The sequence below is a fragment of the Ambystoma mexicanum genome, chromosome 14 (genome assembly GCF_040938575.1).
Source record: "Ambystoma mexicanum isolate Mex_15411 chromosome 14, UKY_AmexF1_1, whole genome shotgun sequence".
NCBI lineage: Eukaryota > Metazoa > Chordata > Amphibia > Caudata > Ambystomatidae > Ambystoma > Ambystoma mexicanum.
In genome coordinates, this window is record NC_090940.1 from 626,291,540 (window position 1) to 626,310,325 (window position 18,786).

Consider the following 18,786-nt stretch of genomic DNA (forward strand, 5'->3'; position numbering starts at 1 on the left):
AAGCCTCGCCTCGCACAAGCACAAAAGGGTTGTTTAAACAGGGAAGTTTGCTGTACCTGCTCAATATTATAATGCAGTAATATACAAGATGAGTACATACAATGTTCAGTTCCATAGCTTTCCCACACAGTCCCTTCCTGTGTGACGTTCACTCCACTCTGACTGCAAGCAGCTCTAGGAGTACAAATGTCACATCCCGGAATATCGTAGCACATTATATCTTCAGTAGCATGACAGTAAAGCACTTGAGCAGTTTGAGAAACTTCAGAACAGGTATTGCATTTCCGTTAATAGAGGCACTTACAAACCATCGATAGACAGGACAGACTTAGAATTATGACTAGTGCTATAAGTAAAGTCTGACCAATAGACGCACCCAGGGTTCCCAATGGACCTGCAATCCAAGACCCAAAGGTCCAGGAAACTTGTGGATAGGTGTGAAGGAGGCTTACAGTGTGACGTATATGGGTGACAATGTCAGTAATATTGCTTGTGTAACTTGGTATGAAAGTACAGCACTCGCTCTAAACGACTGCACAGACACCTCCTTTGGAGACCAGAACAATGTTCGGAGTCATACGATTCTCATGCACCATGGTTCAGATGGCTACTTGTTCTCAGGATGATAGAGTCAAGGAGGACACAATGGCATTTGCAATATCCTCTACTAACTGTGACAATTGGTTCAGACGGTCTCTATTTATCTTAATCCCAAGGGCTGGTATAAGACATCCTACCTCTGCAACAAAGTTTTCCCAGACTGTACTTCTGCTGAGACGAGACTGGGCTGGAAAAGTGGAAGTATGACGCAGTGCGGGAAGAATATATCCCATGTATCTACTCCCTGCCCAATTTATAGGTAGTCAGAGATAATCTTTGTCCCAACAAACGAAATAAGTCTTTTGGAATTAGCTGCATACCTGGGCTGGGAGAATGAAAATTTACGTTCAGGGGCAAATGTAACATTAATCACTATACTGGAACTGGTGGTGTGAAGGCACGATGAAGTAGACACAGACAACTGAAAACAAGTTTGGGTTATAAACTTTTATTAAACCAAAAAGAGAGTTTGAAAAAGGACTAACTTGCCCTATACTAAGGTGGGACTTCCCTACCTAAATGAAACTAAGGCTGTCTGTGTCATGAACCGTCGTCTACGTCCTTTCTGGACCTCCTGGTCCCTGACTCACAGGGGATTGCGTGCAGTTATCCTTCCAACATGGCCACCCGGAACGGAATGCTCCGGATCAGTCTATGCGTTCCACGCTGCCCATCCTATAAAAGAGACACGCCCCTGCGGCTCTGCGCGTCTCAACGCTACCGCTACCTGTAGTCGGACGTGCTTAGCCGGAGTTCGATCGGGGCTTTCACTTGATTTCTTGTCCCCAGTTCCTTGAATCCCCTCCTGTTCTCTTCCTTCTCCAATCTCCTGGAAAACCTTCCGCGCTCGAGTCACGGTCCTCCGTGCCTCCCAGTGTACCTTATTTACTTCCTGGAATTACCCTGGACTTTTTGAACGCTCCTGGAAACTGAACCGCTACTCTCACGCTGGACGCCGAAGATTCGGGTTCAGGTCTATACAAATCCCGGACCGTAAAGAAGCAGAAATCCCAGAAGGTCACAAGTACACAACAGAAACAGGTGAGAAGGGGAGAGACTTGTGACAGTGTGTGTCAGGAAGTCCAAATCAAATGCCTGTCTATGTCCGAAACCCTTGCCCTCACATCTATTTGTATACAATGTGTAAGGATGTCAGCATCAAAAATGAGAGGTGTTCAAATAAAAGTTCAGAGCTTCTTATAGCTCCTGGTTTGAAAAGGGTTTTCTTTCCCCAAGGTTCAAAGTAGTTCACATTACAAAACGGGGCCCTTTCCCCAAGTTTTCAAGTCTTTGACTTTCCAAAACAACACAATTTCAGGGGATACTTTACCAGCTCTTCTGGTTTGGTTACCTTTCACTTATTTCATAGCGTTCAGTTCCTTCATTTCAGATCACACAAGATTTCCTTTATATTCAATCACAAGCTTCTTTGTAGGCGAGTGGCTTTTCCATAGATGGATGCGTTGGGTCTAGGCGCAGTTGTCAGACCACACGGTCCGCCCATTACAGATCACGGAGCGGACAAACCTTACTTGCTGCTCCTTCATGTGCACGTTGCCACTGTTTCAGCTCTACATTGGTACTTGGTTTATTCTCATTTCACATCCTCATGATGTTTTACCATTGCTTGTTTTGCCAACATTCACTTTTTTTGCACTTTCACATATTCTCATGGCTCTTGCCCCTAGTTACCCATTAAATAATCGAATGAGAAATGTCAGTTTGCATCTTCAATTTTTCAGAAAGATCCAACATAATAGTGTGCATATCCCAATCATAGTGAAGCAGTCATTTCACAATCCATGATCACTACATATAAACAAGTTGAGTTTCACAATATAAATTTCGGACCACCTGATCCGATCACCTTGATTATTAATCGTTACATTAGGGCAAATATGTTTGGAATAAGGTTTCCCAGCAATTCCTAGAGAGCATGTCCAAAGCAACAGCCAATGATCACTAAGAGTAGTCTGGATTATCTTAATGGGGCTAAATTGGGCCCAGGATTCGTAACTAATAAACACATAGTACAGGCAGGAAGAAAACCTTCCATTCGTCCATGTGTTCCTAAGTGCTGCACCCTTTCTTGCTTTGGTATTTAGGCAGATTAGATCATACACAACCAAAAGTTGGCTCCATTACCCATCTTTGTCTGCCCTTGTAGGTCGACTCAGCAACAAATGAATAGGGTGGACGTTGCTTTAGACCGGTTCCTCTCTGTGATTATTTGGGGAGATATGCTCATTGTGGTCCCCAGCAATGAGCACCATACCAGATGGATATCGGTTATACCAATATATTAATATCTCATCTACTTTCCCTTTTATAAGAATGGGGTGAGTCGATTCAAGGGGATCGTAGATATTAATAATCAGAATAAGCAACTCAGGATGAGTCAAATCACATAGGGTAGGAGCAACAGGAAGTAAACTTAAGTGTTCAGGCAGTGATGTATCCAAAAGATTATTGGGAGCTCGGGGGGCTAGTGTATTATGGCGGGGAGTCTCTTCCCGATGGGAGACAGTTGCTACACATTTGTGGCAAACCGTCAGCTGGTAACCCATCTTTCTTAGCTCCATGTGGTGTGCACTCACCAGTGCAGTGATGGCAGGGGATACGAATTCCATTACACCTCAATTAGAAGGGCTATGAACATCAGGAAGAACAATCCGTATGATATCCTCACTGTTGATGTTTCGGAGGGACGGATACCTTGAAATAGCCTCATTAGAAAACCCATGTTCAAGAAGGAGCTGGAAGCTAGAGGGAGGAGCGCTTCCGGTTTCGCCCCCTTCCCCAATAGCAGCTAATTTCCTATACGCTGTACAGCTGGCGGGTCAGCTGATTCTACTGACCAGCCAGCTTGAGCATTAGATTGACAAGAATAAACCTGGGGTTGCTGAAATTTAGTTTCAGCATGATATACCATCCGATTATTACATGGCTGCTAAGGGTTTGGCTGTGGAAGGGCACCAGAGGGCTCAATCTGGTTCCTTGTGAGTCTACTTTCCCGCCCAGGCTGTAGACACTTCTCCAAAGGCCCTCGCAGGTCTACTTGACGAATCATAAAATCCCCCAATGTGTTTGTGATTGAGGTTACTGATGCCCACCCTGGCTGGGAGGATTCTCCAATGATGTAATTCTCCTGGAGGTGTACAAGTGGCAGCCTCTCCGCTTTCTTTTCCTAAAACATTTTTTTTCTGGGGTGTGAGAAGCAGACATGCGAACGACACCCCACTGCGAAACACATTCTTCACTTCCATCTCACGTCCCGGAACAGCCCTGGGCCGCATTGACCTTAGTGACTGCGGTATTTGTGCCTTGTGAGGTGAAATCAATGATGGAACAAGCGGTTTCCAAAACCTGACCAGAACACGAAGATATAGGGATAGGAGTGCCGGGGCTGGTGGTCCCGGTACTGAGCCATCACCCAGGAAGGCTGATGGAGTTCCTACATCAATTTGGTCAGTCGCAGGTAGCTCTTCTGGCTCACCACATGAATCCAGGATACCGTCCACCAGTCTAGCAAGGATGGATTTCAGTTTGCATTGTTCCATGGCCATAATTGTTTATAGGATAACCAGAGACTCAATTGATTTGGCGACCACATTGAAGGTGGGCTGTACTTGATTCACCAATATTTTCCAAATGCTGGGAAGAGTTAGCAATATCACCAATCCTGCTACGTCAAAGTCACTGTCACTGTCGTATAAGCTAGACGTGCTAGATCGTGAGATCAGGCCCTCAAGATCAGGGGTTACTGACAGTTGTGTCCCAATGATGTTATTATAGATAGTAGAAGAGTTTAATGTTTTATTTGCTGGCCCAATGAGTTCTTCTGTACATTCAAACACAGATTGTTCAAGGAATTGTTATCAATGGGGTGACGACACCACTGGTTGCTCAATTACTGCCACGATGCAAATATTGGGTGGAGGATTTGCAATGGGAGTGGCCCCAGTTATGGCTGACGATGTTTCCCCAAAGTAGGCCGTAATCTTGCTCTGTGCTGTTGTGTTGGGATAAGGTTTATTTGTTTTTAGAACATGGGGCCCCAGTGAGCAAAAGATCGCTCACAGCAGGACTTCTGATCCACTTGCCCGCAAATATGCTTGCACTGCGCAAGCCTGATTTCCGGCCTCTGTTTGCGATCATAGTTATGAGAGCAGCAAGACGCTCAAGAATTGAGTGATTTTATACAGAAAATTGATACAGTCAATGCCACTCACCAGTACCAGGTCCAACACAGTCTCCCAAAAAAATACTGCACTTCACTGTTTGGGGTGTTAAACTTGCTGGTTAACAAAGAAACATGATAGAACCGTCAAGACCATCAACCAGAGCCAGCGCCACTCATGCCCAGGTCCTAGACAGCAAGATCTGTGCACGAAGGGCAGCCAGAGTACGTCCTGCTCCGCTCCCTTCACTCCGGAACACAGGAAACACTTCCTGTCACTTTGCGTCACTAGCAATTCAGATAAAAGAGGCTAGTCGAAACCACTATCTGGGGTGTAATGATATGATTAAAACGTAGCTGTTAATGCACTAAACTTTAACGTGACTTTACAAAAGATTTCTCAACCGAGAGAAACTTTTCAAATCCCTAGCAGTAGCAGGTTCTTCAGCTGGCTAATTGGCGAGCACTTATAAGCAAGATAATATGTCTGTGGGCAGTACTGCTCACAACAACTGATTCAAATCATCAAAAGTGGGGTGATACAGTCTATGATGACATGGATCTTCTCCTGGCACTTAACATGATCTTCTTGTATCTTTGGAAATCTTTGAACAATATTAAACAAATCAGTAGTGCTCCACAGGGCTTGTACCGTAACCAGGGTATCACCTTTTCCCAAGAGTTGTCTAAGCGGGAATGCATCTGTACTGGTATTGGCTGTTCAAACATGATTGAGGGTGGCAAAACATTTTTAGAGATCTGAGCACGTATTTCAGGGGTAAACAGGACGAACATTGGATTTATTGGGATAAATTGGAGGATGAGTAGTCTCGTCTATCCGATTTTAGGCCAGCTGTAACATTTAAAATGACAGCATTGTACGTATCTTTGGGACTTATCTTTAACGAGATCTCCCTTTGGATAACAGGATATAATCATTTGTACCTGGCTTGATGTCCTGGTACCTGCAGTTTAGAGTACTCGGTTTTCAGGGATTTTACTTGCTCCTGGAGCTTTTCTTGAGTGTCTTGGATTCAGTGTGTCTCTTAGTGGCTTTGGTATACCAATCTAAATTACTATCCCATTGGCATGGATACACACGTGCACCTTTCTTTTCTAATGCCTTGGCTAAATTCATTATTCTGTCTAAGTCAAATGTGTCTTCCTAGGGGACATGTCAAGGTGACTCACTCTGTGCTGTAAGGGTGCAGAAGAAGGAGGATGAAACACAGGTGGCATGTTTGGGGCTAAAGACTTATTAAATGAGAAAGAAAAAAGAAAACATATCTATCCCTATTCCTAGGAGGGGTTTCCCTGCTTCAAATAAAGAGATACAGTGACTGACAGGATGTCTGTCAACTCAAAAGTGTCCACCGTCCTGTGTCATGAAAAATCGTACTTCTGTCCCTTCCGCTATAAACTAAAGAATAAGGCAGTATTCCAATGTTGTTTAATATCTATATGCAGCCTCTCGTGAGACTCGTCCACTCCTTTTGCCTCCGTTGCTATGCTTACGCCGACGACACCCAGATCCTGGTCAGTTTAGATCTTCACCAGGCTGAGGTGTTGTCGCGCCTTAGCCAATGCTTGGCGGCCGTGGGAAGTTGAATGAATCACAACTGGCTGAAGTTTAAGGGCGACAGGATGGAGGTCCTGGTGGTTGGTGCCCCTCCCTCTCCTTTACTGTGGACCTCTTCCTTCTGGCCTCAATCACTGGGTGTTCTTCCCCCACCTGTCACCATGGACAGAAATCTTGGTGTTATTTTTTCATCACACTTTACATGGATGCCCAGAGGGCTCCCGTCTGTAGAGCTGGACATTTTCATCTGAACATCCTTAGGGAAGTCCTTCCTCTGCTTCCTTTCCATGTTCGCCTTCCTGTTGTTGCTGCTCTCATGCTGAGCCGTATTATTACAATTCCCTATATCTTGCACAGCCTAAAGGTCTGATGCATCTACTACTATTGCTGCAGAATTGCGCCACTCGGGTGACTCTGAATGTCCCTTATGGAAATCAAATCACACTTGTACTTAGTACCCTCCTTTTGCTTTTAGTGGCAAAGCAAATAGAATTTAAATCTCTTTGTCTGGTGCATCAGGCCTTTTATGGCCTTGCAGCAAGTTATATACAGGACAAATGTATGCAATATCTGCCCAGTCGCTCACTTTTGTCCCTTCCTGCCTGTTTGCTGTCTGTCCCTTCCTCTACGTTAGCCTGGGTTGGTGACCGTTCATTTTCCGTGGCAGCAGCCAAACCTTGGAACGCCTTGCCATCCTCACTAAGGAACATCTCTAAACATCTTGAGTTCAGGCGTTTCCTGAAAACTCTTCTGTTATGAACCTTTTCCTTCTGCCTTACGTAAGTTCTATCCTAGTGCCATGATACCTCTGGGTGATAGTGCGCTCTATAAATCCTGATAACATAACAGGACTGTTCTTGTCCCAGGAGAATGACTCCTATCTCCTGAGTTAGGGTTCCTGCTTTTTCCAAACAATTCCCAAGTCTTAGAACAGTCTCTTATCTTCACGTATTTTCAAGGGGAATGACTCCCTTCCCTTGATGATAAAGTTCCAAACAATACTTTTATTCTTCTTCTGGATGTCTTGTTTCACATAGTCCGGGGGAATGAGTTTCTTCCCCAGGCATTTGCACCTTACTTCCGGCCTGGGTTACCAGAAGGAGGACTCCCTTCTGGTTCTCGTTATAAGTTCCTTACAACCATGTGGAATGACTCCCTGCCCCATGTCTTATTTTCCTTTGGCTTCTCACCTACAACACCGAATTCTAAGTGTAAGGAAGGTCCATTATACTGGCTTCTCTTCTTCTTTGACTTTACTCTCTTGGTTCATCACTTTACCAAGCACTGTGACAAGGAAGATGACTCGTACCACTTTCTCGCTTTGGGTTCAAGAACCTGGTTTCTCCTCTTCATTGAACTGGCCCACTTGGTTTACTCCCCTGCCAGGTAATGCCACGAGGAAGATGACTCATACTTTGTTTAGGGTCCCTGATCCTCCTTTGGCTGTCATTGGGCTTATCTTTGCCACTGTTGTGAGGGAATCTCCCTCTCAAGTTCTCTTTATGGTGCTTGGGATCCTTGACCCTTCCCTGGTAGTCAACGGGCTTCAATCCACCACTGTGATGAGGAGGAGAAGATTGTTAAGGGGTCTGCCCCTGCCATGATACCCAAGCATTATGGGTGCAAAGGGGCCTAGGGACAACTGCATGCGCCCTCTTGGTGAGTCGCCTGCGTCCCCTCCAGTTCTCCCGTGCCACCCTTTATCTTGTCGGGATTTTTGGCACATTGCCAGGGCTTCCTGGGATGGTGGGTGTTCAGTTCCGCTTCTGCAGCGTCTTGCTGTCCCTGCTGCTGTGCGACGGCATTCCCTACTGCTGTCGGCGTTCCTTCCTCCTCTTGACAATGCTGCGCACAGGTCTGTTCCCATGGACCTTCCAATCATAAGACGCGGCGGACAGCCAGCATCCTTGGAGCTCTCTCCCTTTGGAAAAGCGACGCAGGTTTGAATCACCAGCGTTTGTTGCGCAGCACACCTGAAGTCTTCAGTGGCTGCCCGAGGCCAAATGTAGTCCATTATCGATCTTTATACAATGTTGCCATCGATGTCTGGGCCCATTGTATAAGTCCTTCGTCTCTTCATAGATTCCATCTTCATTGCTCCGTGGGGCCATCTCGTCCAGTTACTTGGTTCACCTAGGTTCCTGTTGTTCTTCATCATCTCAGTAATTTCAAGAACCTTGAGGTACTCTGCCTTATAACAGTACATAGGTCTACTGTCTACTAAGAGGTGAGTAGAAGAAGGAAGGGTTAGAGTATATGGGGGTGTGATGTTCTCAAAAATGCTGTACCCTAGATGGTTGTCCTTATCCCCAGAGGGGGAGTCCCTCCCCATGAGATCATCCCACATTATACTATCCCCATGGGGACTATCGGGTAGTGGCCTCACCTACCTGGCCTCATGGGAAAAGTGACAACATATAGTGAATCGTCACAGTGCATATTCATGCCATTTATCCAGGTAATTACATGTTTTGGGTGAATAGTGAGTAAACATGAAGTGTGCTGGACTTCCTTTTGGAGGGAGTGACACTTGTTTTGACTGCCCTGAACCCACTCTCACAGGAATAAAACAAGGTATGGCTTATTACGGATCCAGGTCCATTCCTGACTCCGTCTGCATCGGGACGCTATCTTGTCTCTTGGTTTGCGGCATGGGTATGGCTCATCAACTGATTGCTCTGCCACGTCTATCTGGAGGGTCAGGTATCAACACCCAGCCTCCATTCCTCCCCATTACAGACATTTCAGAAAAACCTGCAGGTGTTTGTCAGAGTCAGATGATTGCTGGTTTGCAGCCTATATCCCCCATCAGACTACCCACAATGCAGAGCAATGGTCAGCTTTTTCAGAGAGATGGGTAGGTAAGGGTCAAAGGCAAGACACAATCGGTAGAAACAAAGCCTGTTATGCTAGAAGTGAGGAGAGTGTTAAATATAAAGAGGGGTGACAACTGAGTTGCACATTTAGGGTTTCAAGTATCAAGGTACGGGTTTCAACAAGACAAAACAACCATGGGGCTCTCATCCAAAATATTTTCTTCAAACTCATGCAGAACACATTCTTCCTAATCCCTAATCGATACTACGCTACCGTGACCGGCGCAGCGGTCTCATGTTCTCTTAAATCAGTAGGGAGCACGGCTGCGCTGTTTTTAAACTGCGGTGGCTAGACGCTTTTACTTTTTCTTATTCAGATAAACAGTTCTCTATGCAAGGTACCTTCCCTCCTGTATCCTTGCATATTCACAACATATTTCAGATTTCAATTTCAGATTTCAGAGACACACATTAACCCACTGCGTTTCAGACAAACCAACATAACAATACACTGGGCCTCATTATAAGTATGGTACTAAGGCAACAATGGCGCCGGTAGTGCTTCGGGCGCTGTTGCTACCGTACCGCCATACAATGAGTTGTGCTCGCGGGTCTCGCTCTTCCCACCAGTTCAGACCTGGCGGGCAGTGCGGCAGCCGCGAGCACAACTCGTGGATGCACCAGCACCATTATGAACGGTGCCGGTGCATCCCAGCTCCCCACACCCATTCGGCCCTATGGTGACGAATGGGGATGGGGAGTCCCTTATTGCCGGCACCCGCGAATGGGCAATTACCGGGTCCGCCAAACTCAGCATGACCCAGTAATTGCCCATTCGCAGGTGCCGAATTTTTTCGCTAGTTTGGAGGTAGCCTGCCTGTATTACAGGCAGGCTACCTCCAAACTTGTAATGAGGCCCACTGACTCAATTACCTGTATTCACCCATCCACAATTTTTCAGTCGCCTCTTTGTTCCACACCTGTTCTGCCCGCAAGAACAAAACCAACGGCAGCACGAGACGTCGGTGCAAGGTAGAACCCCCTCCCTCTATGCACCAATTTCTTATACCCAAAGGAACACATGCATTTCAATGGAAGGGGTAGTCCAGACAAGGCAAGGAATCATACTGAAAAAATGTTGCCAGAAGAGCACAAAGCCCCACTATACATGCCTTTGATACCATCTGCGTTCTTTCATGTTAACCAATGTCATCAGGAAGGACAGCATTTGATGATCCATTCAGTGAAGGTGAATATACTCCTAAAAGATTCACACATGCTCTTAGGCAGGCGAGAGCGCTTGTACTATGATGACTTCCGTTTGCTAACGCTGCTTTTCCTAGGAAAGCGGGAGTCTAAAACAACGCGTACATATGCAAAAAGAGAAATACATCAAAAGTGAGAGATGTGAATGCGAGCATCTCTACACACTAAGCAAAGACATGTGCAGTAAAGTCTAAAGCATTGCCTTGCAAAAGCAACAAACAGTTATTTAAACATGGGAGTTTGCAGTACCTGCTCAATATTATAAGGCAGTAATATGCAAGAAGAGTACATACAATTTTCAATTCCCAAACTTTCCCCCATGGTCGCAACGCTAAACCTTAGATGGGTCCATCTGATTGCATTTGAACAAGGCCTATGTGCTGGAGTAGTGTTAAGGCTAAAGGCATGAGTAGTCGTTTTAATGATCGAGTGTACATGCTGAGGAGTGCATTAAAGAGCAGCTGTTTCAAAGACATATTCGGCCACATTCTAAGTTTGCTGGTCCAAAAACAACCGTGCCGTAAGCTTGCCGGCACCATTGTTTCCGGACCACCAAACTATAGGTTTGTCTGCCGGAGTCGCTCTGCCCAACAGGTCTGACCCTGCCGGGCACAGCGGTCACAGCAGGCAAAGCCATCACGGAAGCACCAGCACCATTACCAACAGTGCCGATGCTTCCGTGTCCCCTATGGGAATCCTATGGGACTCTATGGGAATGGGGATTCACGAAATTGCCGGCACCTGCCTTCCCGGCCACCGGACTTAGAATAGCCCGGTAAGTCAGGTGCCGGTAATTCATTACAGGTCCCGCGGCACCCAGGCGGTAGCACCGGCACGGTTACCGACAGACCCGAGATGAGACCCATTGTCTTGCAATGGGGCAGTATCCTACTGAGTTAATAGTGACTACCTAGTTTTGTATCTAAACTCTGCTGGTAGGTAAAAGGCTAGTATCCGGCATACACTTTCCCATATTCAAATATACTTTTTCTTACATAGTGCCAGGACAGGGGGTGTATTGAGTGGGGTGATGTCAGGACACTGGATACATTTGTACTAGGGGCCTGGACAACCACCTGAGTCAATACAGGTACAGTTCCTCTCTTGGTTATTTAATGTTGGTTCGTGCTTTTTTAATGCACGTTTTAGAAATGTGAGGGCAAAATGTCATTGAATATTTATCTCTTTACATGAGGTGCACTGAAAAGGAAACTGAAACCCTATATCCCAAGGCAGTGCTCTCTGATCAGCAACATAACAATTGCTGACGCTGCTGCCTGGCTTGCCAACGTTTCCGTCAGATTCTCTGCATACTTGGCACCATGAAAAATCCTATCAATGTTGGAACAGAAAACGTGGAATAGTAAATCACCTCTACTTCTTGCTGCATTCTTTAACCCCTATTTAAAAATAAACTCACTTTTATCCAGCACACAGAATTTTGAAGTTCAAAAAATGTAACCGTGGGGGGCTCCATTGATAGAATAGATCCTATTATCAGAGGAATGCAAACAAACATTCTCCATGTCAGGATAGCTCCAAGGAGAGAATGCTTGATATAGTGTTTAAAAACGTACCGGACTTGGAATTATCCTCAATGTTCAAATATGCAGATATCGGTTCACTATAATTTATGAAGCATTATGTAAACCCGAAAAAAGACAAACTGTAGACTTATATGGTGTTATAAGAAGGGGTACCAAGAAAGGAATCCCTAACTGAAAGGTACTCCATTGTTACGTCAAGCACACTTATGGACTTTTAATTCGACTCCTATTAGCCGTACAACCAACTCAGATATGTGTGTGTGTGTGTGTGAAAAACAAAAGTACATTATTAACACCTTATTCCTGGACAATTGGTATTCCCTGTCACAGTACCTTGTAAGGTAAAAACACACCGGAAATGGTTTACTTACAGCAGGGAAGAAAAGAAAATATACACATACTCAAAGTAATCCCTCTCTAAGGTTTGAGATATTGCAGGCATGCAGTGGCAGTGTTATGCACTCTAGATAACCTCTATGTTTGTCTAAAGAGAAGACTGAGACCAATCTTTTTACAACCATCAGATTGAATAAAGAATACAGTGAGTGTGAACAGCCAGACGTTATGGCTCTACCTGGTTATATAGAAAACACAGTTGAGTAGATCAGGTGATGGAATCATTTATCCCGATCCGTGCCCCGCTCTGTTACACAAAGACCAACAAAATGACCCAGATTACAAAAATCCTGTGTAAAAGTACCGTGCATGTTTTTATGAATGCTTCTTACATTCTGGGTCATTAATAATTACCCCTGCAGTGTTCACAAAAGAATCGTTTGGTTCAACAAACCGGGCACAATATCGGATATGTTATGTTAGAAGACTGAGTAGCCATAGCCATGGGCGATTAAAAGAACATCAGCTTGATGGAAAACATGGGAGTCGTCATTGCTAAGGATGTTGAATTTGAACATGTGAAAGATCATGAAGGAACACCTATAGTTTGTTCACGTTGCAGTGACCTTTGTCAATCCAACTATGTGCTCACCCACAATTTACAGATGGCAATACAAGAAAAAACAACGTGGTATGATGCAAATCGAAAAAACAAGCACTCCTCGTTTTACTCAGAATGTCAATGCTTTTACATACCAAAGTCCATGCCGACCGAAAATGTAGAATGTGGACAGCAGGCACACCATCACAGTCAGCATTGCAAGAGTATAAATAGGCGATTATATCAGCCAATTTAGCCTCGCCAGGACTGTGGCACTTGACTTTCCAGCCAAGATGCTATGCTAATCCGAGTCTGCTGATGTCTGAACATGAAAGAATGAAACCAGTGGCTTCAGGAGTCTCCACCTTTCGGCAAGTTGTGGGACATATCGACAACCTCAAATACAAATAAGCAAAAGGCACCAAAATAACTTGCACACAGACATGCCTCTTTGTAACCAGGTTCCTGCCAAGGTACAATACGGAAGACACACCCAACCTTATGCAACTTACAAGTTCAAGATGGCTTTTAGTCTGCCCCAATCACTTCAAGTAAACATGCCTTCGTAATGACTACAAAATGTATGTTTTCCATTTCTACCTACCATAGGAACACTTATAGAGACATACACACACACACACACAATAGTGCAGTAGTCGCACAGAATCTAACAATAAAACGTACTGTTGCATCAGTTCACTTCACAGGATGGTACAACGCGGAGTCTGAAACCGGCAATGAGGCTGGTAAGTCGAACGCATGCACTTGAAAGCAAATGAAACTATGGAAAGGGCCCCCTCTGCATGTATTGATGCACTCCGAAGAAAATATTCAGGCCTTTAATGCCATTGCAAAACACCACACATGCACCCCATCATAAACAAACCAAATGTAAAACAAAGCATTGCAGACCATTACATACATACGAGACTTCAACACCAAACATGAACCTCTTCACAAACCAACCACCAGTAAACATGTGTGCGGAAGGCCACTGACACTGCCTTAGCCCTCAGTGCATGTGCAAGACGATAACCTGACCCTACACAGGTAAAACGTCAGTGCTCCTGATCATAAAGATTCTGCAAGACTGTCTCCATATCAGAAGACCGATTAGGGGACAAAGTCAGCAGCATGATTTTTTCATTCAAATGGAAACTGGATACTAACTCCAGTAAGAATGAAGAGTGAGAAAAAAGAACTGCTTTTTCACTGTAAAAAATTGTACACATCTCGGAGCAGGATAAGACTTGAAGGTCATCTGATTCTTCAAGCTGAGGTGATGGCAACCAGAAAGGCAGTCTTCCATGAAACAAGCCACACATTGATAGCAGCCATTGACCCAAAAAGTCTAAGCACTCACAAAGGGTGGAGGGCTGCTTAACTACAGGTTTTGATATTATAAACAAGCGAGTCCCACAATTCTGGTCAGCTCTGAGAACTGCCAGATAAAGGGTCTCACTACAACTGTGCTGGTCTGGAATTATTGTGCCGGTAATTCTGTTTACTGGCACATTTCTGGACCGCAGAGTACAAGTTTACCGGTGGGGTGCCCTGAATTACCTCCAGCCAAGAGCTGGAGGTTAGTCAGGCACGCCACCAGCAAAAAACAGCCGGTATATCCCCCCATGGAGTCCTATCGGAGTTCTATGAGACTCCATGGATTGGGGATTTACCTTTATTCCCGCCAATCGCACCAGTAATTCCGGCAGATCAAGTGGTGGGAACAGTAATCCTGTTTGGTGGTGTCCTATTCCCGCCAATCGCACCGGTAATTCCGGCAGATCAAGTGGTGGGAACAGTAATCCTGTTTGGTGGTGTCCTGCCGGATTTACTGGTGGGAAACCACCAAACTCTTAATGTGGCACAAAGTCTGGAAGAGTCAAAATGAAAACTAGATGTGTTAATATCATTCAAAGAACAAAGGATTAAAGGCACACTGCAAACCCCAATCATAGAAGTGCAAACAGTTGCTGTGTTACAGGGGCAAGGTGAACAGTTTCCTAGATGCTTGGCTAATGTCTAGTTATCCACAGACAACCTAAAATGTTTCAGTGTGGACTGTTCAGGTAATAGGCTGCCAATTTCGGAGAGAAAGGGGAGGTGTGGTTTACCATTCACCAATATTGGCTCAAGTTGTCTGGCCTCATCGGCAAGAGCAGGGCCATCATTTGGGCCAGCTCCCTAAATGTGAAACTTGATCGCCAGTGTGGACTCAAAGAAGCAAAGGAAAAATGTATCCAATGGCGTTGTGCCAAAGGATCAGCATTGCATATCCTGGAGACTTTGAGCACCTTCGCATTTCTGAGGCATATGCAGGGCACATCTTGTTTTGGTGCAATCATGCCCTGCCAAAGGAGCAGCCTTGCATCTCCTGGAGACCTTGAGCCCCTTTGCATTTCCAATACATATGCAGGTCACTTCTTGTTTTGGTGCAGTCGTGCCCCCCCAAAGCATCAGAACTGCATCTCCTAAAGACCTTAAGCCCCTTTGCATTTCTGAGGCATATGCAGGTCACTTCTTGTTTTGGTGCAGTCGCGCGCTCCCAAAGCATCAGAACTGCATCTCCTAGAGACCCTGAACCTCTTTGGACCGTGTGCCCCTTCGCATTTCTGAGGCATATGAAGGGCCCTACTTGTGCTGCAATCGAGTCTCCCCAAAGGATCAGCAGTGCATTCCCTAGAGACTTTGTGCCCCTTTGCATTTCATTGCCAGAAGCAGGGCACTTCTTGCTTTGGTAAAAAGTGAAGAGATCAATATTGTTTTTGATCCACTTCTGGAAGCAAGTGCAAATGACCTTCAGATGAAGTGCCCACTTGTAATTGGATGGTCTGTTGTCCCGTTCGCACCCAAGTGAGGAGGAGGCCTGCAGGTGTGTACCCTCACAGATGGTCTGTTGAGAGAGTGAGATCTGGCTCTGGTCTCTTTAGAACATGCCAGTAATGCTGTTTGGGAAGCTGAACACCATGGCTGCCCAGCAAGAGGGCAGAAAAGCCCTTCGCATCAGAGAGATTTCTTTCAAAGCGATGACTGCCACATGGAGTGATAGATCCCGGGCCAAATGGATCGTGGATCCTGATGTTGCCCATAGTCACCCTCCTTGCATACATGGATCGCCTGTTGTGATTGGCGCAGCAGGGGAAGGGGGAAATTTGAAAAGTACAGATCAGCATGCAAATTATTCACATTTAAATACACATTATGCACATCTATCTTGTACAGTATCATCAAAATCTCCTGCAGCTAATTCTCCCTGAAAGCCTGGGATGGGAAAGCACTGATCTACATGTAAATAGTCTCTATTCTGAAATTAAACATTTACATTGTGTAAACAATTGGCACCTGCAATGCATCACAATCCTGAGGGTTAGACATGCAACAATAGAGAATGATCTGAAAGCAAAGGGGGATCCGTCGTACTTGCTCGCTAGTCTGCATGTGTAGCATTTTCCGTGTACTAGCATGCAGCCAACTCGGTCCCATAATCTGGCCCGTGCTACTTCGATGAGGGGAATGTCTCTGCTGATATGAAATACACCAAATGATCGCACACACAGCAATACTTGTCAAGCTAATTCCTCAAGGAATGACATCAGCATGGCCTGTGCAACCGAGAACCCTCAAAACAGCATGATTTCTAAAGGTAAACATGACTTTAAAGTTTCAATACGCGACCAAACGCCAGCTTTTAATTGGATGGTGAACAAACTCCGTAGACATGTGGCTTGCTGCATATGTTGCACGCCCCGATCCACACATTACTAGTGCACATCTAAAAACTGCAATGATGTATTCACAAAATATGCACAATTTTCAAGCCAGCATTAAAATCACTCCCATGTGCCTGAAAGACACTCGGGCATACTTGTGTTCTCTGCATTTCCTTGAGTCTGAACGCCGGCTTGGTAAAGCTAAGCAACGCATGTGTGTGTCTGCAGGCGCGGAGGAGGATAATCGATAATGAGTGTCTCTCCTTTCTCATTTGGTGCACCCCCAATACACATGTTCCTGCTTAATACACTCGAAAAGACAAGGCTCCGTTCGTGCATTTGCATGTGTAGGGGTGGGCGAGGGGTCAGGTCGATGCATATTTCTCTGCTAGAATGACCTTCAAGTTGAGATCCTGTGCTTCCAACTTTCCTGTGCATGCGTTTAATACGAGGTGCGTGGAGACTGTAAAGCGCGAAGGGGGGATATGCTGTAAAGGCGCCAGTTCGGATATAAACATAAACTTGTTGTGCTTTTCCGAAATGAAAGGTGAAATGGACGAGGGGGGATACGGGATGTGGGCGAGAGGCGGAATGCGAATAAACAGGTACCGTTGAGTGCCGATGCGCGAGGCGCTGGGCCCGGGTGAGGTGGCCGAGGCGCCACCCTCGCCGTGTGCTTCCTCATCCTCGGGAGACGCCGGCGCCCCCCATGGAATGCTCCCCTGCCAGCGTCGGCGAGGCTCCCGGGCAGCCGGGTGGCACACACAGCTCAAGCTGCCCGCGTCTGGGTCTCGGGGTGCTGCCGCCGATGCTGCTGCCTTGTGCTGCGGTGACTGATTTGCTGTTTCCCAGGGAAACCACTTGCAACACCTTCAAACGATGCTTAAAGCTGCCCAGCACTGCTCCGAGGATTCGCCTGCTAACTCGCGATATCGCGAGCAGCAGCGGCGCCTCTGCCAATGGACAGGCACGAACAGGGAGGATGTATTTGCATGCAAACGGGATGGTAGATGGGCATTTAATTCTCGTCTTTGCAACTGCTACTCAAAACGATGTTATTGCCGGGTTTATTGCTCTGTTGCATAGCGTACGAGTAAGCTCTGCAAACAACTTTGAGTTAAAAGGCTGAATCACTGCAAATGATAGCAGAGATTGGCGAACGATACAGAATGCACCTTATGTATTTATTTATTTTTAGTTCTTGTAGAGCGCTACGATCTCAGGACCCGCAACATAAAGCCCTTTTAAATTCTTACAAGGATTGGAAAAGATCCCGGGCAACCCCATAAATTGCCTTAGCAGGCATGGATGGATGCCCTATTTAACTACAACCACACTTTCATAGGCCACACATTACTGTGAATCGCGAATATAAGAACTACGCCATGGGCCTGATTCATACAGATATGCGCTGCAGCACACGAGAAGGTGCCCTTTACGCCTGCTACCTTATACCTTACTTGAAAAGCCTAGGCCTGGATGCCAACAGCAGTTGCCTGGAGTATCTCCGTGATGCCCTTGAGCAAATATGTGTGAATTACACGTGCACTTGTGCATCTCAAAGTTGCTCCAAGCATCTCCCAGCCGCTTTGAGCATGCGCAGTTTGCTCTCCAAGGTACTCAACAGGTTGCAGCCACCGCTGGTGTACACATGAGCATGTTCAATTCAAATATGAAGAAAAAGCAGACCTCTTCTTTGATTGCAGGCGACTTGCCATTATGCAGTCACAGGCAGCAGCTACTCACGTTAGTGCAAAAGCTGCCTTCTGTCTCTCTGGGTCGGCAGACCCACCTGAACATTTATGTGAAACATTTTCTTGGGAGGTCTTGTCCAGAGGCTGCCCCCCCCCGCTACACCCCAGTGCTTGGCCAGATCTCTGGTACCTTTACCTCATACACCCTCTAAGTGCATTCCTTTGCCAAATGCAGGAGAAAAGGCAATCCTATCGCTAGACACATACATTTTATTTTTATTTAGGTGTATTGGTTTAAAAATAAACATTTAACATCAAATACAATTGATATGTTAAAAAAAACATAATTTCACATTACAAAGCAAACAGTATCATACATACAATAACTACATACAATACATACAATTAAAAAACCCAAATTACACATATCATAAGTCTTGGATATTTTTAAAATCAA

At 45.6% G+C, this 18,786-nt stretch overlaps 1 protein-coding gene across 4 annotated transcripts in view; it reads right to left on the reverse strand.

The window, feature by feature from the left end:
* SLC35F4 (solute carrier family 35 member F4) overlaps positions 1–18,786 on the reverse strand; it is a 647,823-nt gene that overhangs the window by 367,416 nt on the left and 261,621 nt on the right. For 2 of the 4 annotated variants that reach the window (XM_069638083.1, XM_069638082.1), the window contains exon 1: positions 17,245–17,544. The exons of the other annotated variants lie outside the window; for them this stretch is intronic. In XM_069638083.1, the coding sequence (XP_069494184.1) occupies positions 17,245–17,320 (76 nt within the window). In that variant the 5' untranslated portion in view covers positions 17,321–17,544. Of the gene's footprint in view, positions 1–17,244; positions 17,545–18,786 lie in introns of those variants that run through there. 4 annotated transcript variants of the gene reach the window in all.